The sequence below is a fragment of the Macaca fascicularis genome, chromosome 6 (genome assembly GCF_037993035.2).
Source record: "Macaca fascicularis isolate 582-1 chromosome 6, T2T-MFA8v1.1".
NCBI lineage: Eukaryota > Metazoa > Chordata > Mammalia > Primates > Cercopithecidae > Macaca > Macaca fascicularis.
Genome location: NC_088380.1, coordinates 161646075 through 161667782, shown reverse-complemented (window position 1 = coordinate 161667782; position 21708 = coordinate 161646075). Strand labels below are relative to the sequence as shown.

At 43.8% G+C, this 21708-nt stretch overlaps 1 protein-coding gene across 11 annotated transcripts; it reads right to left on the bottom strand.

Moving 5' to 3' along the window:
- Nucleotides 1-1627: 1627 nt before the first annotated feature.
- CNOT8 (CCR4-NOT transcription complex subunit 8) lies at nucleotides 1628-20136 on the bottom strand. Of its 11 annotated transcripts, XM_005558366.4 has the most exons (8): nucleotides 20024-20136; nucleotides 19301-19402; nucleotides 15386-15574; nucleotides 13696-13889; nucleotides 7722-7883; nucleotides 6668-6812; nucleotides 5909-6019; nucleotides 1628-3124 (listed from the first exon to the last, which is right to left on the bottom strand). In XM_005558366.4, the coding sequence occupies exons 3-8, from the start codon at nucleotides 15500-15502 to the stop codon at nucleotides 2975-2977; spliced, it is 879 nt and encodes a 292-aa protein (XP_005558423.1). In that variant the 5' UTR covers nucleotides 15503-15574; nucleotides 19301-19402; nucleotides 20024-20136; the 3' UTR covers nucleotides 1628-2974. The 11 variants fall into 11 exon arrangements, with proteins under 11 accessions (XP_005558423.1, XP_005558422.1, XP_015307666.1 ...); XM_005558365.4 differs by lacking the exon at nucleotides 19301-19402 and having other exon boundaries at nucleotides 19976-20136; XM_015452180.3 differs by lacking the exon at nucleotides 19301-19402 and having other exon boundaries at nucleotides 19991-20136.
- Between the last annotated feature and the right edge of the window lie 1572 nt (nucleotides 20137-21708).

Below are 21708 nucleotides of genomic sequence, written 5' to 3'. Positions count from 1 at the left end.
GTCACAATCGCAAGAGCACACTGAACAAAGGAGAAGAGAAGGGTTTTCATCCCTAACGCAGCTTCTGTTTGTGTCCCTTCCCCATTGACTGGAGTCAGACCACACAATTTAAGCTAACCCAATTGGCTAAAACTTGAAATTTTTCTAAATAGGGTAGATAGGGAAGAAGGGGTAGCAGTGGTAAAACTTTTCCAAATAGGGTAAACTGACACCTTTAAATGTGTAACTTATAAAGGAGGGGAGAGAGGGATTGTCCGTTAAGGCATGTTTGGGCATGTTTAGGCATGGCAAAGATGGAAAGGCTTGTTTAGAAAACAAGAATTTATCTTTTCTAACAATGTGAAAGGACGTTAGTTGCTAAAAGAAAGAAGTTTGAAGAGGAACTGATTATTTCTAGCACCAGCTACTTGGAAGGCTGAGGCAGGAGAATTGCTTGAACCTGGGAGGTGGAGGTTGCAGTGAGCCGAGATCACACCATTGCACTCCAGCCTGGGTGACAGAACGAGACTCTGTCTCAAAAAAAAAAAAATGAATTACAAGCCAGGCACAGTGACTCAAGCCTGTAAGCACTTTGGGAGGCCAAGGCAGGCAAATCACTTGAGGTCAGGAGTTTGAGACCAGCTTGCCCAACATGGTGAAACCCCGTCTCTACTAAAAAATATATAAATTAGCTGGGCATGGTGGCACGCACTAGTAGTCCCAGCTACTCAGGAGGGTGAGGGTGCAGTGAGCCAAGATCATGCCACTGCACTCCAGCCTGGATGACCAAGTGAGACCCTGTCTAAACCCCAAAAGAATTACACCTGAAGTTATTCTCTTGGTTACCCTACAGTGCCATCACTTTTTGAGGATGAGCACTCACATAGCCCTATATGCACTCATACACACAAAGTTCTTGCCAGTTCTAATAGACTTGTGCTCTTTCTTGCTAAAGCACTACTCTAAGCTCTTAACTCTCACATGCAATGACCAAACCCCACACTCAACACTGAGTTCCTCAACTCTTTATCTCAGCATTTCTACTGACATGTAAGACCTTAATGGTAGAAAATATTAAATGCCCTGTTTTAATTCAAATTTGGAAGGGTATCTGCATAGGGTTCAGTCACCAGCATGTCAGGGCATCCTGGTTGAGAACCACTGACTGCTGTTTCACCACAAATTACAGTGATAAATCTCTTGCTATGTCAACTTCAGTCACAATTCTGTATCTGCCCCTGTACCAGACTTCTTAAAACCCCATTATGTGTCAATAGAAATGGCTGGAAACAAAGTCTTGAGCCAACTCTAGGATATCCAAAGTTCAGGTTGTTTAAAAGAATCCCACTGATTAACAAGCTAATCCACCATATATAATGGAGTGAGGAAATACTAGACTGGTTTAATTCTATAATATTAAGACCCAACAATCTTGAGCATGAAGAGACAATTCCATTTACACAGGTGCTCGTGAAAAGCTTCCTACCAAATGATACATATATTTTTATTCCCGCACCCACCCCCCCAAGTGATATTTTGTATGTAAGCCAACTTGGGGACAATGGAGGCAAGATGCTCTTATTTCACTGATGGCAAATGACCATCTTCCAGAGCCAGCAATCCATAGCTATGAAAGACCCAACCTCAATGCCAGTGGTTAAAAAGAAATCTTTATTTTACAAAATTAAAAACATAAATAATATTTACAAGCATCTTAAATACCAGCTTATAATACTTGACATTTTTTAATCATTTCAAATTGAGTTTCTCATAAGCTTTTAAAATGCAAGACCATTCATTCACTTGAGTGAGTTACCAGTTTTTATTTCCACCAATCCAAAGGGGGTTTTGGTTTTTGAAATTGTCCATACTGTGGTCATTCAAAAAAATACAATGTACTTTTGAAATGACTAGCTTTAAAAAAAAAAAAAAAATCCTGAGCTTCCTACCCCAGTTGTGGGATATTGCTCCAAAACAACTCAAGAACCCAAATTATCTTACTGCCTGATTAAACGTAACCACTCTAGCTTTTTAAAGACATTCCTGGTACTCACATTAATCCATCTCCCTAATGTTTCAGGTTTGCTGGAAGGAAAAGTAGAGAAAATAGAGAAGTGGGAGAATCCAGATGACTATCTGAAATCACATTATTGAAAATACAACAGACATGACCCAAAAATCTGATCTTACTAGTTTCATTTGGGATCAAATCCAGGATATTTTATTGTACAAAAATTTCAAATGATTTCAGATGATACGTATGCGACGGCAAACCTGAGTGGCACAATGGAACACAGACTTAAAAGATGCTTCAGTGGTCAACACTCATTCTGGAGTTCTCATGAATGAAGGGTACACAGATTCAGTAAAATTGTTTGCTTTTAAGTTTCATTTTCTGGTCTTCAAATTTCAGCACAGAGCAATTCATTTCCATATAGTAATATGTAAAGAAAGACTACAAAAGTGTGAGGAAAGCAAATGTCCTCAAGAAGGGTCAGAAAAGGAAAGGAAGACTCAGTATCTACAACCCATTACATAAGAACACCATTTTGTTCCATTTTCCCTGGAAGCCCTCACAGCTCAGCTGAGAATCAGAGTAAGAATCTTCATTATCAGAGATTAGCAATAAATTTAAAAGAAAAAGAATGACAACAGGTAAGAGTTATATACATTTTACTAGTTTGTTTCAGACTTGTCCTGGATATTTAAAAAGGTGTCAAATGAGCCATGGATGCTGGTGGCAGGAGGCAACCAGAGAGGAGAGGCTCAGGGATGAGGAATGGGGAAGACTTACTTACAAATTCAGAGCAAACTCCTCTCTTCTGGGTCTAAAATAAAGACAACTTTGTCTTCAGTAAAACAAAAGTCTTTCTGCTCAATGCAGATGGTAGGTACAGTTTGCTCAAAAGAAGCATTTTCTCTTGGGGAAGATAAGTACACAGTCAGCACAGTAAGCACCACTCGGATCAGGCCCAACCTGCAGAGCCTGGCGCCATCACTGCTGCATGTTGTTGATAATCGCCAGGATGCTCATCTTCTCCTGGGCAGAGTCCACATCCTCATTCTGCTTCTGGGCCACTCCTGTGCCTAAGCCATAGAGCCGTCCACAGTACTTGGCATCATCAATGCTGTCCTCAAAAAACAACTGAAGAATGGGACAGAGAACCATGGTGAGAATTATGCTAGAAGTCATGACAAGTATAAACACTATCACATCTGGCCAGGCACAATGGCTCATGCCTGTAATCCCAGCACTTTGTGAGGCCGAGGCGGGCAGATCACTTGGGGTCAGGAGGTCGAGACCGGCCTGGCCAACATGGCAAAACCCCATCTCTACTAAAAATACAAAAATGAGCCAGGCATGGTGGCACACGCCTGTAATCCCAGCTACCTGGGAGGGTGAGGCGGAAGAATCACTTGCACCCAGGAGGCAGAGGCTGCAGTGAGCCAAGATCATGCCACTGCACTCCAGCCTGGGCAACACAGTGAAATGCCATGTCAAAAAAGAGAAAAACCACTACCACATCAGCACCTCCCAGCCTTCCTAAAGCCCTGAAAATACACCAAACTAGAAAAAAAAAAAAACTAATAGTATAGAAAGGCTCAGCCAGGCACAGTGGCTCACGCCTGTAATCCCAGCACTTTGGGGTGCCAAGGCAGGTGGATTACGAGGTCAGGAGTTCAAGACCAGCCTGGCCAAGATGGTGAAACCCCATCTCTACTAAAATTACAAAAAATCAGCCAGGCATGGTGGCGGGCACCTGTAATCCCAGCTACTTGGGTGGCTGAGGCAGAGAAATGCTTGAACCTGGGAGGCAGACGTTGCAGTGAACTGAGATTGCGCCACTGTACTCCAGCCTGGGGAACAATGCAAGACTCCATCTCAAAAAAAAAAAAGCAGACACGGTTGTACTCACTGCAACCTCCGCCTCCCAGGCTCAAGTGATTCCCTTGCCTCAGCCTCCCAAGTAGCTGGGATTACAGGTGCATGTCATCATACCTGGCTAATTTTTGTAGTTTTAATAGAGGCAGGTTTTGCCATGTTGGTCAGGCTGGTCTGGAACTCCTGACTTCAAGTGATCCACTTGCCTCGGCCTCCCAAAGTGCTGGGATTACAGGTGTGAGCCACCATACCCAGCCTAAACCTTTCCTTTTAATGCAGTCTTTTCATGCTCCTTTCTCTGCAGGAGAAAGGCTCTCCTATCTGAACAGACATACTTTCCATGTATTCTTTTACTGCCAGTATCTCTGTGCTGCTGCTGCTGCTGCTTTTAATGCAACTGCTCCCTTGTCTTTAACAAGCAAAGCAATGGTTAAGAGCTTGGGCTCTGGATTCAGATGGACTCACTTGACCTTGGCAAAGTCATTTAAACTCCTTTTAAGCCATAGTTCCCTATCTATAAACAGGACAATAGGGTTATTATGAGGAATGAGATAACAAACAGTAAGCACTCAAAGCAAGATCTCTCCATTGTGACACTACTGGGGCAAGATAATTATTTGGGGTAACTTGTCCAGTGTATCATAGGATGTTTAGCAGCATTCCTGACAGGTAGCACACCACCCTCCCCCACCAGATTGTGACAACCAAAATCATGTACAGATATTAACAAATGTACCCTCCAGGGCAAAATCATCCCCAGTTGAGAACCACTAACCTAGAACATTTACCAACACATGGTAACAGTTGTTTATAATTAAGAGTAACAAAGAGGAAATGTACTCTCCCTCTCTACAATCTTAGCTCTAAAAAGGAGATCCATGTCTACAGATCAATTAATCTGATCCATTCCTCAAAAATGTCAACAAAATCGACATTTTAATTTTTCCAAGCAGCGTCTTACTCCTTCTACATCTTCAAATACATTTTAAAACCTGAGTCAGTGAGTAAAGAAACTAAAAGAAGAAATTAAGAGTCTTTTTACTAAGGGGTTATAGTAAACTCAATATAGTATTTATTTAATAGTAATTGACAGAACTTACCATAATGTCAGTGTGTGGCCTAACAAACATATTTGTATTACAGGAATCAAAAAAAAGCAAATAACTGAAAATTAGAGTTACCAAGAATACCAAGTTCTGGACTTGGGTGTGCTCAAGAATACTTGGTTACTAGAAAGTGGCTCTCATGTCAGAATGCTGCTTTTGCCTCTCAAACATGTGACATGCTGAACACCGTAACAAAAAACAACCACTTTCAAAGTGGCCATCAACTTGCTAAAAAAACAATCAGTGTGACCGGGCGCGGTGGCTCACGCCTGTAATCCCAGCACTTTGGGAGGCCAAGGCAGGTGGATCATCTGAGGTCAGGAGTTCGAGACCAGCCTGGCCAGCATAGTGAAACCCTGTGTCTACTAAAAATACAAAAAATTTACCCAGGCACCATGGCTCACGCCTGTAATCCCAGCACTTTGGGAGGCCAAGGCAGGTGGATCATCTGAGGTCAGGAGTTCGAGACCAGCCTGGCCAGCATAGTGAAATCCTGTGTCTACTAAAAATACAAAAAATTCAGCCAGGCACCATGGCTCATGCCTGTAATCCCAGCACTTTGGGAGGCCAAGGCAGACGGGTCACCTGAGGTCAGGGGTTTGAACCAGCCTGGCCAACGTGGCAAAACCCCGTGTCTACTAAAAATACAAAAATTAGCAGAGCACGGTGGCGGGCACCTATAATCCCAGCTACTCAGGAGGCCGAGGCAGAAGAAAAGCTTGAACCCGGGAGGTGGAGGTTGCAGTGAGCCGAGATCGCACCACTGCACTCCAGCCTGGGTGACAGAGCAAGGTTTCATCTCAAATAAATAAATAAATAAATAAATAAATAAAAACACATGTTCAGCAAACCTCAGCCCACACAACAGACCATCCACTACCTCCTTAGTCTTCAGTAAGTTACTGCCAAGAGGCCTGTGATCACATTCGAGGAAGTTTACCTCTTTCATCCTAAAGAAAGCCATTCCTGTCAGCAGTGAGTCTGAGCCTGCTTGGTGCTGCCTTCCAATCCTCTGCAAATCCAACTGATCAGCAACTTCCTGAAGACCTCCCTGGAGATATATGAAAAACAAAGATAGTATTACAGACCCAACATGCCTCTACTGAAGTCAACTAAGTGCAGTTATGAGTTCACTAAATTCTAGCAAGAAATGGGGACAGGCCATTTATTTAACAGGCCTTAATAACCTCTTTTTAGCTCTTTTCTTCCCTTTTTCCAAACGCTATATTGTGCTACATCCTATATTTTGCTCCTTTCCATGTTGTTAATTTTGCCAGACCTCTGCCTTTAAAATCAGAATTGCAAGGCTGAGGAAATAGTAAATCCCACTCTAATTCTAGACAGCAAAGCTCTATGTCAACAATTTATTAGGGTACCAAGTTCTAAAACTTTCTAGAGTTAAGAACCCCTCTGAGAATCTGTTACACCACAGACCCCATCCCTAACAAACAGCATTTATACCTTTTCATTAGGTTCATGGGCCTCGAGTGAAGAATGCCTGCCTTAAGATGACAGAAACAGAGGGTTCCCTTCATGGCCACACAAATATCTGTGCAAATCAGCTTTATATTATACCCTGTCTACCACCACACCGGCATCTAGTACTCAATAATGCATGCTGAACACATAACAATAAAGCAAAGTCAGCTTTTTTTCTGTCCTTATTTTTGTTACTGGTATTAAGAAAAACATCATATACCTTAAGATTTTTGCAACTCTTCATCAGGTATTTCACATCATAAATGGATGGGAAGAAAAGGTTCAGAATATGAAAGAATTCATGTTCCTCTTCTGGCAAACGAGAATCTGTAAGCAACTTTACCATATAGCCAAAATCATAGCCACTACAAGGAGAGAATAAACCACAGAGGTTAAAAAAGCAGCAGTTATCAGGCCCCAGTGTTCAACCATTTTATTTCTCAAAGCTTGTAAATGCTACTTCGTGTTAGGAACTTTCACTTTTTCTGAGTAGTTTATTGTACTATAATCTGAATCTTTTTTTTTTTTTTTTTTTTGAGACAGAGTCTCGCTCTGTCGCCCAGGCTGGAGTGCAATGGCGCGATCTCGGCTCACTGCAACCTTCACCTCCCGGGTTCAAGCAATTATCCCTGCCTTAGTCTCCCAAGTAGCTGGGATTACAGGCGCCCGCCACCATGCCTGGCTAATTTTTGTATTTTTAGTAGAGACAGGGTTTTGCCATGGTGGCCAGGCTGGTCTCGAACTCATGACCTTAGGTGGTCTGCCTGCCTCAGCCTCCCAAAGTGTTGGGATTACAGGTGTGAGCCACCATGCCCGGCCTATAATCTGAATTTTCCAATAACAACCTAACAGGCTAATATGGGAGATATAAAAAAGTACCCAAAGGTTTTAACTGTGGATTTGATTCACCAAAAATCCAAAAGTACTGAGAAGTTAAAATAAGGAGAATCTGGCTTTCAAGTACCTAAGAAACTCTGGGGACAGCCATTTAAAAGATAACCAAGTACTGTGACCCTCTCCACCCACCATATTCCCACTTGGAATTAAACCCACTGATAGCCACATGATGAAGCCAAATACCGTGTGAAACAAACCAGTATATAAGCCCCAGTATTTTCTGAAAAACTGAAACATGGGCAACAAGTACCAATTCAACTTCTGACTGCTGCTGATGAACAGAACAGTCACTAGGACTTCAAAAATGACTAAGAATTCAGTTCCCTGCTCCAGTGTAGCCCAAAGCGAGAGAGAAATACACATTCCCTAGGACTGACCTATGAAATGAAAGCCATTTGACATTGTCACAGAGAACCACTCCTGATGTCATAAGCAGTTCTGCAAAGTGCAGTGTGTCAATCCCTTCCTCTTCATGCTTCTGAAACTGTAGTCCTGAGTTAGCAAGGAGATCTATGGAATCCTGGGAGTACATGTCCTCTCTAAAAAACAAGGTGTTTATTTATTAACTGGTGAATAAAGAAACAGAAGTAGTGGCCACAATATTACCACCACCTTATACTTATAGTACAAGTATTTTTGAAATGCTTTCCCTAACTTAATAGATCAATTCACTCTTTCCAACATTCAAACAAGCATGCAGAGTAGATCATCATATTTCTGTGACAGATAGAAAAATGAGATTTTCCTCCATAAACTAAATTTCCTAATTATAATGGGTATACATTTGCTCATTATTTGGAAAAAAAAAAAAAAAAACAGGCACAGTGGTGCACGCCTGTAATCCCAGCACTCTGCAAGGCCAAGGCAGGAAGATCACCTGAGGCCAGGAGTTCCAGACCAGCCTGGGCAACAGACAAGACTCTGTCTCAAAAAAAAAAAAAAAAAAAAAAGAAAAGAAAAAAAAACCACCACACACACACACACACACACACACACACACACAGACACACACGCAGACACACACACACGGCAGGAAGATCACCTGAGGCCAGGAGTTCCAGACCAGCCTGGGCAGCAGACAAGACTCTGTCTCAAAAAAAAAAAAAAAAAAAGAAAAGAAAAAAAACCCCACCACACACACACAAGCCAGGCATGGTGGTATGCATCTATAGTCCCAACTACTCCAGAGGCTGAGGTGAGAGGATTGCTTGAGGTCAAGAACTGGAGGGGGCTCACACCACTGCACTCTAGTCTGGGTGACAGAGCAAGATCCTGTCTCAAAAATAAAATAAACAGGCTGGGCGTGGTGACTCACACCTGTAATACCAGCACTTTGGGAGGCTGAGACAGGCGGATCACTTGAGGCCAAGAGTTCAAACCAGCCTGGCCAACATGGTGAAACTCTGTCTCTACTAAAAATACAAAAATTAGGCCGGGCGCAGCGGTTCATGCCGGTAATCCCAGAACTTTGGGAGGCCAAGGTGGGCGGATCACAAGGTCAAGAGATTGAGACCATCCTGGCTGACATGGTGAAACCCTGTCTCTACTAAAACCACAAAAATTAGCTGGGCATGGTGGCATGCACCTGTAGTCCCAGATACTTGGGAGCCTGAGGCAGGAGACTCGCTTGAATCCGGGAGGCAGAGGTTATAGTGAGCCAAGGTCGCGCCACTGCGCTTCAGCCTGATGACAGAGCGAGACTCCATCTCAAAAACAAAAATTAGTCAGACGTGGTGGTGTGCCCCTGTAATCCCAGGTACTCAGGAAGTTGAGGCATAAGATCACCTGAACCCAGGAGGCAAAGGTTGCAGTGAGCCAAGATGGCACCACTGTACTTCAGCCTAGGGAATAGAACAAGACTCTGTCTCAAAAAATAAATAAATAAACTTAAAAAAAAAAAAAAAAACAAGACCGGGTGCAGTGGCTCACGCCTATAATCCCAGCACTTTGGTAGGCCAAGGTGGGCAGATCACCTGAGGTTGGAATTTCAAGACCAGCCTGACCAATGTGGAGAAACCCTGTCTCTACTACATATACAAAATTAGCCGGGCGTGGTGGCGCATGCCTGTAATCCCAGCTACTCGGATGCTGAGGTGGGAGAATCACTTGAACCTGGGGGGCAGAGGTTGCAGTGAGCCGAGAGCGCCATTGCACTCCAGCCTGGGCAACAAGAGCGAAACTCCATCTCAAAAAAAATAAAAAAAAAATCAACCAACAAAAAAATACTGAGGCACAGATGGTGGGCAGCCAACTAAGATGACCCGATGCACCTTCCAGCTGATTCAGGCTGCTTGCCTCAGTCTCAGAGTCACCACCACCATGGCCAGTCAGTCTCAGGGGTTCCAGCAGCTGCTGTGGGCCAAGAAATGTGCCACTGAGAAGGTATCCAAGGCGCATGAGCAAAAAGACCCAGAGGCTGAAGCAGATCAAAGGAGCAGCTGAGGATGAAACTTAACAGTACCACCTGCAGAAAGAGGAAGCGGTCCAGGTCAAGGAAGCCACAGCCCTGGAATCCCAGTAGCTGCAGCACTCAAGTGGCATAGGAAGCCCAGAAAAGGACCAGCCACCAGACCTACTTATGGCAGAAAAAGGCTTGGGTAGCCTCTTGGCCTCTGTGACATTGGCCAGAAATCCATGAAAACTACAGCATAAACGGAAAGGAGTGGGAGAAAGAAGTGCCTGTTCCATGAACTGGCATTTTAGATAACCTCAGGGAACATAAAGCTTTGGCAAAGCTCGTTACATTCCTATGAAAAAGAAGTAAATAGGTCGGATGCGGTGCCTCACACCTGTAATCCTAGCACTTTGGGAGGCCAGCGTGGGTGGATCACAAGGGTCAGGAGTTAAAGACCAGCCTGGCCAAGATGGTGAAACCCATCTCTACTAAAAATACAAAAATTAGCCAGGCATGGTGGTGGCCACCTGTAATCCCAGCTACTCGGGAGGCTGAAGCAGAGAACTGCTTGAACCTGGGAGGCAGAGGGTGCAGTAAGCCGAGATCGCGCCACTGCACTCCAGCCTGGGTGACAAAGCGAGACACCATCTCAAAAAAAAAAAAAAAAGAAAAAAAAGAAAAAAAAAGGAAAAAAAAAAAAAGGCAGTAAACAGGTGGAGCGTGGTGGCTCACACCTGTAATCCCAGCACTTTGGGAGGCCAAGGTGGGCGGATCACAAGGTCAGGAGTTCAAGACCAGCCTGGCCAACATGGTGAAACCCCATCTCTACTAAAAAAAATACAAAAATTAGCCAGGCATGGTGGTGGGCACGCCTGTAATCCCAGCTACCCGGGAGACTGAGGCAGGAGAATTGCTTGAACCCAGGAGGCACAGGTTGCAGTGAGCTGAGATTGTGCCACTCCAGCCTGGGTGACAGAGCAAGACTCTGTCTCAAATAAAAATTTTAAAAAATTTAAAAATTTTTTAAGGCCGGGCGCGGTGGCTCAAGTCTGTAATCCCAGCACTTTGGGAGGCCGAGACGGGCGGATCACGAGGTCAGGAGATCGAGACCATCCTGGCTAACACGGTGAAACCCCGTCTCTACTAAAAAATACAAAAAACTAGCCGGGCGCAGTGGCGGGCGCCTGTAGTCCCAGGTACTCGGGAGGCTGAGGCAGGAGAATAGCGTGAACCCAGGAGGCGGAGCTTGCAGTGAGCTGAGATCGGGCCACTGCACTCCAGCCTGCGCGGCAGAGCGAGACTCCGTCTCACAAAAAAAAAAAAAAAAAAAAAAAAAAAAAAAAAAAAAAAAAAAAAATTTTTTTAAAAAAAGGAAGTAAAAGATTTCTATATATTACATAGCAGGTCCCTTCACTTCTTGGAGAGTAGCAAATCTAGCTTCTTTGTACAGACTTACAACTCAACTAAAGCTCTTATATTTTAAAAAGGACATTAAAAAAATTTTCTCTTTACCTCATATTTCATAGAAATGTAATGGGTGTGTGTTGTCTGTTTTCCTATGTCTTTTAGCTCAAGCAACACATGTATCATTGTTGACTTTTTCTTTCTTATATCTAGTGAAAGGAAAAAGTTCTTTGAAGAAGGAAAGAAATTAAGTTTTCTTTTTCCCTAATGCTTCCATGAAGGTCAGGGGCTTTATCTATGAAAAAGTAGCAAATAGTTATTTGTAACCCATGTGAAGCAACAGCCAGTCTTAAAGTAGTCTATTCCTGCTAATGGTTCAAACAATGAATACTAGTGTAATTGTTTGAGCTACTTTTAGTTTCTCTTAATCAAAATTACTAGATGACAGAATTAAATAACTTGTAACATGTTATTACTTGGTATACAGATGATTATCTGAAAGACTCTGTTATGAAAAGAATTGAAAAAATTAACATTCTTATAATGCTACCCCACAGATACAACACCTTCGTTTACAGCTCTTTCCAGACTATTTTATCTATCTACACATACACACCTACATCTCTTACATCTCTACATCACAGACCATCTTTACAAATCAGTACTCATCCATTGTAACACTGGCATAACATTCCACTGTAAAGATATATCCATTAATTCAACCACATGAATTATTTACGATACCATGTAACACAAAAGTAAGGAAATAAGCTAAACAAATCCTGTTCCACTAGACTTTCACTTGCTTTTCATATAAACTTGGGTTAGGCAATAAGAAAACCACTGCAATCTTGATTTTTTTCCACTAAATTAAAACCAGTGTTGAATCACAAGTTTCTTTTCCACTTAAATAAACATTATTTTTTTGTTTTATTATAACTAGGCTTCAATCCCAAGTAAACATTATTTCTTTTTTCTTTTTATTGAGGCAGAGTCTCACTCTGTCACCTAGGCTGGAATGCAGTGGCACAATCTCGACTCACTGCAGCCTCCGCCTCCTGAGTTCAAGTGATCCTCCCACCTCAGCCTCCTAAGTAGCTGGGATTACAGGCACCCACCAGCACACCTGGCTTTTTGTATTTTTAGTAGAGATAGGGTTTCACCACATTGGGCAGGCTGGTCTTGAACTCCTGGCCTCAAGTGATCCATTGATCCACCCACCTCAGCCTCCCAGACTGCTGGAATTACAGGTGTGAGCCACCACGCCCAGCCGCAAGTAAACATTATTTTAAATCCAAACATACTCAAACCACTCTGAAATAACTCATTTTTCTTCCTTGTATTATATTATTTTTATGGTACGAACTTACAGGCTTTGACAATAAACTAAAAAATGCAGCTAAAGGAAAGAGCCAGATGATCTCTCAAAATTACTTGAACCTCAAGGAAATTTCCAAAACATACGAACAACAACAACAAAAGTTGTTCCTTGCAGGCACAATGGCTCACACCTGTTATCCCAGCACTTTGGGAGGTCAAAGCGGGCTGATCACTTTCCACAAAAAATTAGCCGGGCATGGTGGCATGCACCTGTAGTCCCTGCTACTTGGGGGGGCTGAGGTGGGAGGATCACTTGAGCCTGGGAGATTGAGGCTGCAGTGAGCCATGTTCACACCACTGCATTCTAGCCTGCGTGACAAAGTAAGACCCTGTCTTCACAGGAAGAAAAGATTACTCCTAAGTCATGAAACACTCCTGATGCCCAGTTAAACAAAGCAGGATATGATACGAAGTACACTAACATCACTTCATGCAATCAGCAAAATGACAGTGTCCCCCAAATTTTCTTTTAAAATTCCTGGGTATAAAAAATAAAAAAAAATTTAAAAAAATTTAAATTCCTGGGTATATATCCAAAAGAACTGAAAGCAAGACCTTGAAGAAATATTTGCACACCCATGTTCATAGCAGCAATATTCACAACAGCCAAGAGGTAGAAGAAACCCAAGTGTCTATCAACAGATGAATAAACAAAATGTGGTATATACATACCATGGAATCTTCCACTGCCTAAGAGTGGAATTGCTAGCTCATGTGGCAACTCTATGTTTAACATTTTCAAGAACTGCAAAACTATTTTCCAGAATTTCCCCCAAATTCTATATTCCCAGCAGCAATGTATGAGGGTTCCAATTTTCTCCACACTCTCAACAACACTTATTATGTCTTTTTGACTACAGCCATTCTAGTGGGTGTGAAGTGGTATCCCAATGTGGGTTTAATTTGCATTTCCCTCATGACTAATGATGTTGAGCATCTTTTCATGTTCTTACTGGCCATCTGTACATTATCTTTCAAGAAGTCTATTCAGATCTTTTGCACATTTTTAGTTGGGTTATCTTTTCATTGTTGAGCTGCTGCAGTTCTTTAAGCAGGACTTCACTTGCTGAGATTCCCTATTCCATCCTCTGCTTGACCACTCTATCCAACACCTACCTGGATTCAGTGAAAACAAAACTTAAAATTAACAAAATTATTTAGAAATCACTTACGTAAGGTTAAATTTGAAATTGAACTGCCAAGTATTGATTCCAGAAGGATATTCTCCCTTCTCATTTGTGAATGTAAGGCCCAGCTGGATAATTTTTAAAAGGTCAACATTGCACCGCAGAAGCTGATACTGGTAATCTATGGAACTACGAAATTCACCAATTGGTCGCACCACAACACCTGGAAATTCTGTGTCCTGGAAAAGGAAAAAGTCTCTCATCACAAGGTTTCAGAAAACAGTGGATGCTGAATTGGTAATTCATAAATAAAATTTTACCTCCATTTATAAAAGTTATGTGACAAGCCCCAAACTTGGGCACAAAATTCTTTTTGTGTTTTTTTGAGACAGGGTTGGTCTGTCTCTGTCACCCAGGCTGCAGGGCAGTAGCACAATCACAGCTCACTACAGCCTCAACCTCACAAGTGCAATCAATCCTCCCCCCTCAGCCTCCCTAAGCAGCTAGAACTACAGGTCCATGCTACCACACCCAGCTAATTATTGTATTTTTTGTAGAGATGGGGTTTCACCATGTTGCCCAGGCTGATCTCAAGTGATCCACCTGCCTCGGCCTCCCAAAGTGCACAGATTACAGGCATCAGCCAACACGACCGGCCAAAAGCCTATCTTAAAATACTGATCTTGTTGATATCTACTAAAGAAGCACTAGAATCATGAAGCTTCGCACAACAACTTGATCCTAAATAAGCAGAATGTCAATAGAAAGAGTTGAGTAACTACAGGTAGATATGCAGTCAATTAAGAACATTCTAGGTTGAGAACAATATATGAATAAAAATACAAATACAGGGAAGTGAAACAGCCATTCAGAAAAAAATACAAAGAGACAGGCTTAGCTTGAGTGAAAAGACTGGAAGGAGCTCTGAATACCAAGCTACAGACTTAACTCTATAATTTCTAAAGCAAGAGTCACAAATTCCAAGCAGCTAATGTAAAGGAGTAAAGTCAGCTAGGTATGAAAATGGTACAAGTAACAGGGACTGGAGTAAAACAGAGAGCACATGCCTCTCTACAGGAGGCTCTTAATATTACCACAATACTCATCTCTTTCTCCAGCCAGTGTCAGGCAGGGGTAGATAACATATATTGCCAGGTCTTCCTATTTTTTTTTCAGAGATGCCAGAAATCTGGAATTCAACTGAGTTCTATTGACTTTTAAATGCTGGCAATAAATTTTTAAAATTTTGAATAAACATTGTATAGTCAAATTCACCATATCTGTAGAACAGATGGGCCCCGGGGGTTGATGTAACTTCTGCTTTAAAGACTTTCAAACAGAATAATGTTACAAAAAATCTAAGATACTAGAGGTTACATCCTTCTCAGAGACACTGGCTACCTTGATATTTCATAAAGCAACACAACCTTCTGTCAGGTTTAATTCACAATGGCTTTAGTGGAACATACTCATTCTTTTCAAGATCTCAAATTAAACATTCCCTCAACCCATCCATATAAGAAGGTGAGTCAAGCTGGGCATGGTGGTATGAGCCTGCGGTCCCAGCAACCTGGAAAGGTGAGGTGGGAGGACTGCTTGAGCCCAGGAGTTCAAGGCTGCAGTGAGCTATGATTGATTGCATCTGTGAATAGCCACTGCACTCCAGCCTGGGCAACAGAGCAAGACCCCATCTCTAAGAGTAAAAAAGAAGGTGAGTCAGAGTAGAGCTCCTTACCATGGCAATATAACTGTAACTGAGCACGATTTCTCGGATCTTCCTCATCTCTTCTTCTAGATTACTGGCCCATACTTCACAGATAACCTGGCTATTCTCCACAAGTGCTGCAGGCATCTTGAAGAAACCTGAGAAGTCGTCGTCAGCTAACTAGTTTTACAGTGCAGGCCAGACAATGTTTGATCTGATCTAGATTTTAAAACATTTTAAAATCATGTAAGTTTATACACACATAAGATGTCAACAAAACAAAGACATCAAAACAATATTTTACAATCACTTCATTAGTTTAAAACATTAAGATTATTCTCCATTTTATATGATGGGGAAACTCTTGTCAACACACACAAACACACGCAAACACACGCACACACACACACACGGTTCTTTCCTGAAGAAACTGAAGTTACTAAAACTTCTGCCCAGCAGTCCTCTGCCACAGAAGTGAAACCACTACCCTAGTTTTTCAGCTCTCTGTAGACTAGACCAAAATAATCCCCAGTTACCACAAATATGCCCTTATCCATGACTTTCACATCACTTTGCACAGGGACCAAATCATGGAAACAGTCCTAAAGGAATCACCTTAGCCATTTTCAATGTACCTGAGATCTCTGAAAGCCTGAAAGAACGTAGACCTAAACTCTCACACTCAAGCCTTTGTACCCATATGATGAATACTGGCATGGGATTCTTCCCCCAACCCACAGAAGGAAATTATTTTTCTCTACAATCCAAAAGTCAAATATAACTAGAGGCAATTAACAATACCAGTGCCTCTTTAGATATACCAGTGCCTCTTTAGATTTGTGCAAACAGAGCATGAAGTGAGGGATTTAAGTGGTAGAAACAATCCCACTTGCTAATCTGAACCCTAAAAACCACAACGAAAATCAGAATTTGAGTTAGTATTTACGTTTTTATTTTTTTTTTTTAGATGGAGTCTCGCTCTCTCGCCCAGGCTAGAGCGCAGTGGTGCACTCCTGGCTCACTGCAACCTCTGCCTCCTGGGTGCAAGCGATTCTCCTGCCTCAGCTACCCAAGTAGCTGGGACTACAGGTGTGCGCCACCACGCCCAGCTAAGTTTTGTATTTTAGTAGAGATGCGGTTTCATTATATTGGCCAGGCTGGTCTTGAACTCCTGACCTTGTGATCCACCGGCCAGTATTTACTTTTAAACACATAAATTAAAAAGAAACTATGCAGCAATTCAACAGTAGGACTAAAGATGGCTGGTATAAATCATTCAGCCAGAAACAGAATGATTCATGGTGTATTTTTCAAGAGAAAAATTAGGGAGGGGAAAGTATTCTGTGAGAAAAAAACTCATCATGATTGGGTCTCTGACTAATGCTGTTATTATTATGGCAAACAACATACGTGGCCTGGTTATAAAAATACAAAAAAGTCGGCTGTGGTGGCTCACGCCTGTAATCTTAGCACTTTGGAAGTCTGAGGCAGGCGGATCACAAGGTCAGGAGATTGAGACCACCCTGGCTAACACGGTGAAACTCCGTCTCTACTAAAAATACAAAACATTGGCTGGCTGTGATGTCACGCGCCTGCAGTCCCAGCTACTCCGGAGGCTGAGGCAGGAGAATTGCTTGAACCCAGGAGGCGGAGGTTGCAGTGAGACAAGAAGTGCCACCACAATCCAGCCTGGGCGACAGAGCGAGACTAAGTCTCCAAAAAAAAAAAAAAAAACAAACAAACAACAAAAAATAAAGGCATTTACTTCTAAGGCAAGCCCACTGCATGGATCCACAACACAATAGTGGACTCTAATGTATATATTTAAAGAAAATTTCCTAGAAACAGTAAAACGAATGTAAGTGGTTCCCAAAGGACAGAGCAAGGAATATCTTTGCTTCCTACTTTCAAGATTGGCAGATGCAACAATGAGAATCTGGAGCAAAACAACACTGGCATCATTTCTCTAAGAAACTTCTGAGAAATCAAACTGTTGGTTTGCCAGCAACCCTTGAAGATTCCATTTATTCAAGGTATCCTATACTTCTACAGATTTTTCTCTGTAATTATAGTAGTTAAACTTAAGTAGACTATGTGGTATCTCCCCACAAAAACATAGTAGAAACTTCTTAAAGCCAGGATATATTTCTTCTCTTGTTTTTGTTCTATTACAGGCTTGCAAAAGAACAATAAAGATCAAGAAAAGAGAGAAGTTCAGAATGAATGTGGAGTAAATTCCACTATCTGACCATAATTCAGAAAATGTTCCAACTCAGAATTTTAGATTCCTAAACTTGCTTAAGATTTCTCCCCTGCAAAAGGCCTTAAAACCATTTTCTATACCCATATAATGTTAAATCAGTGGTACCTCCTTATTCCCTAACTGAAATAATATCCTTCATTTTTGGTGTCATTTCAAACATAACCATAACTACTTTGGAGGAAGTGGGTGTATCACTCCCGAGTTTTTGGGAGATGTTTCCATAAAAGCAAAAGCAACAACAACAACAAAAACCCCACACAACCAAAAGATGCCTTTAACCTCCATTTAAAAGAGAACTGGTTTTTAAAAAGTTAACCACTGTTACACATATCTGGCATATATATGGGGACTGCAAAAGCCAGACAGCTGGCAAAAATATGTAAGCCATTTTTGCTCCAAAGTTAGCTAGGATCTGTGGGGAAGTAAACAATAGCTTGCAAGCCCCTGAATGCAGTGCCACTCAAAAATTAAAGAGGAATCACACTATGCACATTTAATTTAGCAAGTCAAATTACTGACATATGTTGGCCAAAAAATAAAATAAAATAGCAACTTAAATACCAGGAGGACGAGCGCAGTGGCTCACACCTGTAATCCCAGCACTTTTGAGAGTCTGAGGTTGCAGAATCACTTGAACTTAGGAGTTCGAGACCAGCCTAGGCAACAAAGTAAGACCCCCCCATCTCTACAAAAAGTACAAAAACTTAGCCAGGCACGGTAGTGTGTGCCTGTAGTCCCAGTTACTCAGGAGACTGAGCTGGGAGGATCACTTGAGCCCCAGGAAGTCGAGGCTGCAGCAGTGAGCTGTGATTACGCCACTGCATTCCAGCCTCAGCGACTGAGCAAGAGCACGTTTCAAAAAAATCATCATCATCATCATCATCATACCAGCAATTCAGCCTGTCACTTTCCACTTCATAAGCACATGCTCCAAAATGAGCCTAAGATAGGGGTTTGTCTTCCTCCTTTTAAGCCTCCTCAGTGCAAGCATCTCACAGCACATCACAACTCTATGGCTTTCAAATATGCTTATTTGCACAACACAGCCCCTAAAGGTAACCTAATTACTTATCTGGGTTACAACCAAAGCAGCAGTAACAAGTTTCAAAACTGAAGGAAAAACTGTCCAGCATGTAGTCACAAACAGGATGCTAATCTCAAGCGTTGAATGTTCCTAAGGAATTTTTAAGGATTAATTTTTATTACATACAATGTTTGCCTCACGGGCTGACTTAAAAACTTGACTCCCACATGAGCTACAGAGAAAACTGTGCAAGAGGGAAAGGTTTTCACAAACACACACACCCCTATGAATTACTGAAGTCCCTGCCCTGTGCTGACCTGCAGGGCAGTATGTTCAGATGGCTCCCGTTGATCTACAGTGTAAACTTCTCCAAAACATAACTCCTTACTTACACAGGAAATCTCTGAAGGGCAACTAATGATAAAGCCACCGGAACGTTTTCTCTGCAAGCAATCAAGGCCTTGCTCGGGAAAAGAAATGTTGAGTCTGATTTTGTTTGTTTAAGCCCAAGTGTACAAGGAAACAATAAACATCACTTCCCTATTCGAGAGGACTGAACAAAGGCTTTGCCGTGCCTAGATAAGATAGAAAAGGAAGTGGCACGTTTGAAGAAATAAATAGCAGCAGCGTTTAAGAGGATCCTCTGACCCTCCCCTACCTCCAAACACAGTGTCTCAAGGCACTGTCCTGGACTGAACTGCAGTTCAAACTTCTTAAAACCACCCGAACGGCCCAGGTCTGTGAGTTGGCTCCTCCATTCCTAAAGCCATAGAACACCAAGAAAAAGTTGTGGGGCCTCAAGAACTAAGAAGGAGGCGGCGACTTAGAAGGGGGAGGCCCGCAAGATTCCATATTCAGGTCCTCCTCCCCACTACTCTGTCTCCCATCATCATTCTCTTCTCGTTTATCATCATCTTTCCACTTCAAATCACACTCAGTCCTCCTCCTTCTGACACGCCATTCTTCTTCTGTGTTTGTTTGGTAAAGCAAAGTTAAAATTACGGGCCTTAGGACTAAGAGAACTAAGTTCGAAGCCAGGTCAAGCCACGTAGTTGTGCGTCCTTGCATAAGCTACTTAACCTATTTCGTGCCTCAGTTTTCCTATCTTGTAAAAGGGGTTTGATTACAGTACGCACCTTGGACGATTGGAGTAGAAGTTAAAATGAAGCATATGAGGTGCTTTGTAAAGTCCCCGCACATATCACTCGAATATTACCTTGTGGCGGTGGCCATTATTATTACTACTCTTTGCTGGGTTTTCTCTCATCACACACCCTGCCCCTTACACACACCCCCACTCCCCTTCCCCCACAGACCCCCCATGGTCTCTCACACTCTTCCATCTTACGCTCCTCTTTCCGGTAAGCGCAGTCCCGCTTACCGTGACCGGCAGTGCCCGCGAAGCGCTGGCTAGCGGGCTGGCGGGCTGACTCCCGGACGGCGGCGGCGACAGCAGCCCCTGACCCGGAGCTCTCTTCCCTCTACCCCGGATCTGCTCCTAGAACCGAACGAGCCAGTGAAATGGGCGCCCACGTGCCCAGAGCGGCCTTACGTACCTCCCACCAAACAACCGGACGGCACCACTCTACCCACCCGATCCGCCCGACTCGCCTGCTCTCTAGAGTCACTCCACACGCGCGCGCGCCTGGTCACGCCTGCTCCTCCCCCTTTGCGCGCCCCTGCGACTCTGTGCGTGTTCGCTCCGCCCGTGAGCTCGCGGGAAGCAGCGCGCAGGCGCAGAAACAACAGGGCGCCGCCGAATAGGTGGGAAGCGGAGGCCTGGAAGCACGCTTGCGGAAGGCGGCCCTCCCGCCGCCCTCTTTGCGTGATTAGTTGCGCTCGCTCAATTTAATCATGATTATTACTCCTCCATTTTGGTTCTCTTTCCGCGCGAACAAGGAAGGGGCGTGCTCTAGAACAACCCCTCCTGCCGTGGGCGCGGCCTGGAAAAATCCAAAGGCCGAGGAAAGGGCGTGGCCCTTCGAACAAACCCCCACCCGGAATTACCACGCCCCCTCCTTCTGGCTTTGAAGGACCGTTAAAACCGTTGGCACGAAGGGATTTGTGGCGAGGCTGACGGAGAAAAAGGCTGTCCTGGTTTTCTGTTCTAATATGGCCCCCTAGATGCCTCACTTACAAAGCATCTATCTTACGGTTCCTTTCTGGCAAACAATTAGTTGGGGGTGGGGCGGCTCCCGAAAGCCGAGAGTGGGTGACGTCCGCCAAGGCCCGCCTACCTCCCGGCCTCGCCCAGCAGAGGGAGGAACATTGCTATAGCAACTGGCCCGCCAGGGTCTGCTCCAGTTACAAAGAGGACGGCGCCTCCCGTGGGCACGGCGCTTGGCCAGCGCAGGCGTCGCCGGGCTCTTAAGAGCTCCAAAACCTTTGCGAACGCGCAGGGAGCTTGCCAGATTTTAGTGTCGAGACCCACGGGCTCAGGCCTCGCCCAGGAGCTTCTGAAGCCCCTCGGCCAGCCCTTTGGTTCCCTTTTAATCCTGCTTGGAGACAGGGCTCTTGACCGACGCCCGCCCTGGGCAGCGTGTGACCAGCTGGGGCGCGCCTCCGCCTCGTGTTCTCCGCGGTGGGAGAGAAGACAAAGCGCCGGCTTCCTGCCCACAACGTCGGCGGCGGGCCGCCCTCAGCCACTCTGGCCAGCGCTCCACCCCTGTTCCCGAGAGGACGTGGGGGCTGCCCCAGGCACGGTTCTAGTCCTTGTCCCAGATGCTTCTACTTGAAGTGCTGTTGATAAAAGAACGGCAAATGCACCCCTAGTGACCGGGAGAGGGTCTTCTACTCTTCACTTTGCACTTTTAAACATTTCTTCCTAAGGGGATTCTCCAGAATCCTTCCAATTCCTAGGCTGGATGCCGAGCTGGCCTTGAGCGGCAATTTCAAACGGGATTCCCAAAAGCTATTCTCCAGGGAGGTGAACTCCTAGCTCCAGCCTCCAGGATAAGAGCATCAAATGCACTTTCTGAACTCCAGTCCCCCTCTTCTCCCCTCCAAATGAGTGTTTAGCTCCTTATCTGCAAAATTAGGATACCATTGGTTCTCATGAGCTTGTGA

Coding starts and splice junctions, on each gene's coding strand:
- CNOT8 (XM_005558365.4), bottom strand. CDS start 15,502: ATGCCTGCAGCACTTGTGGAGAATAGCCAGGTTATCTGTGAAGTATGG. Junction 6,813..7,721: donor AAATGGCTTTCATTTCATAG/GTCAGTCCTAGG, acceptor CTCTCCTTGTAG/TGGCTATGATTTTGGCTATA. Junction 6,020..6,667: donor AGAGTTGCAAAAATCTTAAG/GTATATGATGTT, acceptor ATATATCTCCAG/GGAGGTCTTCAGGAAGTTGC.